At 45.5% G+C, this 6,000-nt stretch overlaps 1 protein-coding gene across 1 annotated transcript; it reads right to left on the bottom strand.

The window, feature by feature from the left end:
• Positions 1-843: 843 nt before the first annotated feature.
• On the bottom strand, positions 844-4,532 carry LOC123053951 (probable metal-nicotianamine transporter YSL11). The gene is made up of 6 exons (XM_044477579.1): positions 4,004-4,532; positions 3,004-3,167; positions 2,811-2,908; positions 2,497-2,631; positions 2,213-2,402; positions 844-2,125 (listed from the first exon to the last, which is right to left on the bottom strand). The coding sequence occupies exons 1-6, from the start codon at positions 4,428-4,430 to the stop codon at positions 1,019-1,021; spliced, it is 2,121 nt and encodes a 706-aa protein (XP_044333514.1). The 5' UTR covers positions 4,431-4,532; the 3' UTR covers positions 844-1,018.
• Between the last annotated feature and the right edge of the window lie 1,468 nt (positions 4,533-6,000).

Below are 6,000 nucleotides of genomic sequence, written 5' to 3' on the forward strand. Positions count from 1 at the left end.
AAACTCTGAACCTAACTAACATGATCTGGAATTGGAGTATACATTATGAAAGAGGCATAGCCAATAGGACAATTTGGAGTATTAAAAAGCAGAAAAAGCGGAAAGGTGTAGTAGCACCGGGGGGTCCCGGCACCCCATTATCCTATCCCTTGAATCACATCGAGATTCCTGCAGGGCCTGACGAGTTGCAAACAACAGGGTGCTTAGTGAGTCCATTTGACTCATCTGACAGGCGACATGTACTGGGCCTTAGGTCTAATTAGCAGGTAGTAGGTCTGACGAGCCTGTTTCCGACAGGAGTGACAGGCTGGGTCACGTTCTACACAGTCAAAGCGGCGCCTGCCATAACGGCAACCATTTGTTTTGGAGACAGTAATTTGCAGAGACATTTGCAGCTCATCTCCACTACTCTAAATTGGAATCCTCTTGATAAAGGTGGGACTAAGCGCATTGAAAACAGCATCTCGTCTCCACTGCTCTGCTCGGCAGTCATATCAGAGACATGAACAGTATCCGCGCACTGTTCATCTGTGATTACATTGCCTCTCGCTCTATAAAAACCACTCTGGGCCAAGAGTGACCCCTGTGCATGTGCTGCAAGCTGGAGAGAGACAGAGATTGGAACAGTGAAGTGATGTGCTGCGTTGGTTACTTGTTGGTTTTTTAATTCACGGGCTGGACAACGACCAGGCTATGAGGATGGGAATCTGCACTGTTCATATAGGCCTGCTAATGCAAAACCATTGCATGACATGGCACAATCTCTCAGACTTGTGGTCCATGCGAGCAGCTCCTGCCGGGTGCGCCGGGTGTTGAAAAGCCGGTTACACCAGGAGATAGGAGTAGAAGCAAACTAAGAAGTTACTTTACATAGTACCCTGGACAAGCTATCTTTACACACTGATTATGCTTATAATAATCCATAAATTTCAAAAGAAAGTATTCTAACACTATTTAGACAGGCTAGCACTACTCGACTTCATAACAAAACAATCTAACACTATTTCAACAGCTATGACTAGTTCCCGAGGAATGCATCCACTTTGGCATTGGTGGCCCTTGACAAGAACTTCATGCAGATTGGAGGGTTCACGTTGGCAAGAGAAAGAAAGGCCTGTGGCAGGGCCCAGATCCCGTCGCCGCACATTAAGCCAGATGCAACTGCCGGTGCGAACGCCTGCGCCTCAGCCTTGTTCATCCATTCCCAGCAAAAGAGTATCGCACTGCCGATGCACATGTCCATGGCGAAGTATGGTCCAAGGTAGAACGGGATCGCGACCGCCATGGGGATCGGGATGAACTTCGCCACCTTCGCAGGCACACAGTCTTTCAGGAGATTGACGGCGAATGCAGCAGCAAAGAAAATGTAGCATAGCATGAGGCAGTTCTTCGGGAGAACCGACAGGCCATCGACCCCCAGGATCGCCATGTTGCGGTACATGATGGCATACGGTGCTGGGTAAGCGCTATCGCTGACACCAATGTCGAAGGACTTGTAGAAGAGCCAGAAGACGCAGGGGGCGATAACACAGCCCATGGCAGTGCCTGCCACCTGGCTGATGAACATGGACCTTGGTGAGGCTAAAGTCAAGTACCCGGTTTTGAAGTCTTGCATCAGGTCAGCAGCCGTTCCCACAATGTTCATCATGACACCGCAGGCGGCGAGCCCGACAAGCACGCCACCGTGCGAAGCGCCTGCCCAAGCACCGAACACAAAGATCCCAAGCTTACCATAGGTGCTGGCCAGGGACCAGTCGGTCAGGCCACATCCATAGGCATTGCAGAAGGCCAGGATAGGCGCAAAGACATATGCGACCAAAATGTGGTACCACTTGAGCTGTGGGATGATGAGCGGAAGGCAACCAGTCGTTATTGCCGCAATAATGACATAACCCCCAATTGCAACTCTCTTGGGAATTTGATCCTTCAGGAATAGTTCAGTGCGGCGTTTGTCATCAAAAGACTCAGCTTCCTCGGCGGCGACAGGAGCTCCGTTGTTAGAGACAGGAAGTGATTTCGATTTCTTCTCCTTGTACATCTCGTAGAAAGCCTTCAATGTTTTGCCAAATACCTTCAGGAAGTTATACAGGCCGTCCCCAAGGATTACTGCTATGGTTATGAACACCTGCGATGTCAAGATGTTATTAGTTCTCAACAGTTACATGTGATTGCAAAAGCAAAACGTGGCAGCCTGTGTCTAAATGTCAAGTACCCTGTAAGCCTGCAGTCCATGTAGACTGCTCTCTGGAAGAGAGTCAGGATACCAACTTCCTTTCTTGCTGCTTATGAGTGGCCACATTATGCCCCACGACAAGACACCTCCAATTAGAAGAGATACATTGACAATGTAGGGGCAGATCATTCCCACACCAACGTAAGTAGCCGAGAAATCAAAATAGAACCTGGTTGATGCAAATAGTTGAATTTGAGGACACACGTATGGCATAAGGATATATATGATTCATAACTATTGTAGCTGACCAAGATGATGCTAACCTGTTCTTGTAAGCTTCAAGGCCAAGTGATGGGAAGGAACTGAATCCACAGTCGTTCCCAGCAGTGTAGAACCATTGGAAGAAGGCCCAAACGAAGCTCATCGAGAAGTACTTACCCAATGTACGAACTTGCTTCCTGAAACAGGCCAGGCATTCTGTCAGTCAATACTTCTTGTGACTTGTACTCCCTCCGTAAACTAATATAAGAGTGTTTAGATCACTATTTTAGTTGTCTAAACGCTCTTATATTAGTTTACAGAGGGAGTACATATTATAGAAGCAACAGCAAGATGGATAGAAAGGCATGTTACTCACTTTGCAAGCTCGGCACCCTGGGGTGTGTGGAATCCATTGATAAGGTAAGCAGTTGCGGTGCCACTCGGATATGTCAGCTTGTAGTCCACAATCATAGTCTGCAACCAAGTATTCCAGTTGGCGACCGCTTTAGCAAAACTGTTTTGAATATACTGTATATATGAAGAAAGTATTGGGGAAGTGGAGTTTCTACCTTTCTCATGGGCACTAGCGCAAAAAGCCCGACAAAGCTGACGAGGAACAGAAATCCTATTATCCATCCGAGATGGGGATTCTTGATGTTCAGAGCATCGTTAGCCTCTGTTGCTTGCTTAGCTATGGTCTCGCTCAGAGCAAACAGGTAACTGCCAAACCCACCTGTTCAAAAAAGAATTAATATTGAATCAGAACATGGCCCACATGATTATATCGTGGGCCGGTATTTCAAACATATTGACAGTAGCAATTTCTATTTTGCATAAAAAATTCAATGCAACGACCAAACTAAATCAGCCGTGGCGTCGGGAAGAGCATAAAACAAAATTCAACCATGGTCTAGCATAATATAAACGCTGGGAAAACAAGTGCATTGAATTAGATAGCTACTAGTAGATGATTATTTTGTGGGTCAACATTCCAACATTATGACATTGTATTTATTTCTTATAGCAGATTTTTTTTTTTGCGCAATGGCAAAATTAAACATTTTCTTGGTGTCAGGAAGAGCAGTCAGAAAGTAAAATCTTCATATAAAATCTACTCTCCCTGACCTAAAATAAGTGTCGCTGATTTAGAAACTCTGCTAGTACTTGGCATAAGTGTGCATGTGTGTGCGCACGCTCATGGTTCTTTATAATCACAAAAAGAAAACTGGCCGGAGTGGATGTTATATTGTGGATCGTTATTCCAAAACCTTTGGAATTGCCAATTTCTTTTGCAGAAATCTTCATGCAACAGGCAAAAGGCGCAAACCTTAATCTATTATTGGCACCGGAAGAAGAGCCAAAATTCATCTACATGAATCTTAGATTATTATTATTATTTGTATGTAAAAAAGCAGATCAAGATGTGCTATTTTTCCGGTGTGGTTGAATTAGCTAAATCGAGCAAAAATAGCACGGCTTCCTACAGCAGACGCACCAATCTGCCTATCGAGGGCGCGGAAACGTATGGAAGGAACAAACGACGGGCGGGAAGCTAGTTTTGGGTTTTACCGCTGAAGGCGATGCCGTAGGCGGAGACGACGCAGGTCTGGATGACGGTGTTCTCCTGGCGCGTGAAGGGCTGCTTCAGGAACCCCATCTTCTCGATGGCCGACGTCCAGAGGCGGACGAGGAAGAAGCCGAGGAGGCTGGCGGAGACGTTGAGCGACGGGATGATGCCGGTGGTGAGGCCGAGCTTCATCACGATGATGCTGAACATGACGGCGACGAGGAACCCCACCACGAAGGCGCGCACCGTCAGCTGCTCCCGCCACGTCGGCACCGGCTTCTCCAAGAACGCCCGCTCCACGGACGCCTCCTCCTCCGCCTCCCCGTCGTCATTGCTCCCGACGTTGCGGCGCCGGAGGAGGTTGCCCGTCTCCACCGCGTCGGCGTCGTGGGCTGCGGCCGCCGCTGCGGCGTCGGCGTCCGTCGCCATGGCTTCTCGATCTTCTCGGGGTACGTACGACTGTTTGCGGTTCCACGGTGTGGCGGGGCGTCCGCGTATATATGGAAGGCCGTTGAGATCTCGATGCCAGCCGTGACCGTGTTCTGTTCTGTTGCGGGGGTTTACCGGCCTTCCTATTGGAACTGGAGTCCAACTGTGCCCTGCCTTTTTTACCGGAAGAGGACTCCGATGCTGGCACGATACGACGCCCCACGGCCTCCTTCAAAACTGGCAAAAGTCCAAAATAAACCTTTAATTTATAGACGAAAGCTAAATCGAACCCTAAACTTGCAATCCCAAAAATCAGCACACCGAAATTTTTGATCCTGGTTTATTTTAAACCTTGAGCATGTTTAACTGGTATACGCTGACGTGGCGAGGACCATTGACGGGCTGGTTGGACATTAGGACGAATTGCGCTGGCCCATTAACGCAGTTGCTCGCACGCTCGCTCATTTTTTTATTTTCCATTTCGTAATGATAAATCTTTTTTAAAATTTTCGTAATGAAAGTAAACATTGACATCGCACTCGCAGAGGCCTCACCTAGCCAATCGGAATGAAGGCTGGTAACGAGTATATTTAGCGTGTACATGTATATAAGAGCAGAAATGAGCGTTCATATAAGAAAACCTTTCGGGAATTTTTCCGAAACATTTCATAAAAAAACAGTAAACAATTTCTAAATACTGAATATATTTTTAAACACAAATAACTTACGAAGTTCTAAAACATTTTTTTGAAAAATGTGTCACGGTAACATTTTGACAAATGCACATTTTACATTTTCTTAATGACAATAAACAATTTATAAAATTATACAAAGATTTTCTTTAATCTTCAGTTTTTAAAATTTGTTCCCATTTTTTTTAAATGTTTATGTTTCAAAAAGTGTTCACCTCAAAATGGATTGTGTTTTCAAAAAATGTTCGTTTTTTAAAAAGTATTCAGTATTTTTAAAAGTGTTCGCATTTTAGAAAAATTGGAGATTTCAAAATTGCTCGGGCCTGACAGTTTTAATACTTGTTTGCCCTTAAACAATCTTTCAAATCTTGACGCTGTTGTGCGTGGATAAATAGGTCGGGCCTCACATTACAACATCAACAGTTAATGCATCTAGTGGCTAGTTGGAGGACTTTAGCAACGACAGATCTTAAGTCCGTTCTTCGTCTGTTCTTTCGGTATTTTCACTTTGTGTGTTACGAAAAAACAAAATGTTCTCGTCTGTTGGGCCGGCCCGGTCACGAGTGGAGTCAACAATCCCGGTATTCGACATGCTACATAGACAATCCTTGTTTGGAAACGTTGTCAAGGTTTAAAATAGACCGGGATTAAAAAATTCGGTGTGCTGATTTTCGGGATTGCAAGTTCAGGATTTGGTTTAGCTTTTGTCTAAAGGTTTATTTTGGACTTTTTTTTTCAAAATTCTATCCGCAAAGTTGTAGTGTAGGTCGAGCTATGTGGTACCCTCTATCCTATCCTTTGGTTTCCTTCGTGATCTGTGCAGCCAAGCATCCCAGATTTTTAATTAGTCAAACTTTTCCTCTGACTCTCTCGTCATG

This window comes from Triticum aestivum, chromosome 2D (assembly GCF_018294505.1).
Source record: "Triticum aestivum cultivar Chinese Spring chromosome 2D, IWGSC CS RefSeq v2.1, whole genome shotgun sequence".
Taxonomy (NCBI): Eukaryota; Viridiplantae; Streptophyta; class Magnoliopsida; order Poales; family Poaceae; genus Triticum; species Triticum aestivum.

Coding starts and splice junctions, on each gene's coding strand:
- LOC123053951 (XM_044477579.1), bottom strand. CDS start 4,430: ATGGCGACGGACGCCGACGCCGCAGCGGCGGCCGCAGCCCACGACGCC. Junction 3,168..4,003: donor CTACGGCATCGCCTTCAGCG/GTAAAACCCAAA, acceptor TTTTTTGAACAG/GTGGGTTTGGCAGTTACCTG. Junction 2,126..2,212: donor ATGGACTGCAGGCTTACAGG/GTACTTGACATT, acceptor TTGACATCGCAG/GTGTTCATAACCATAGCAGT.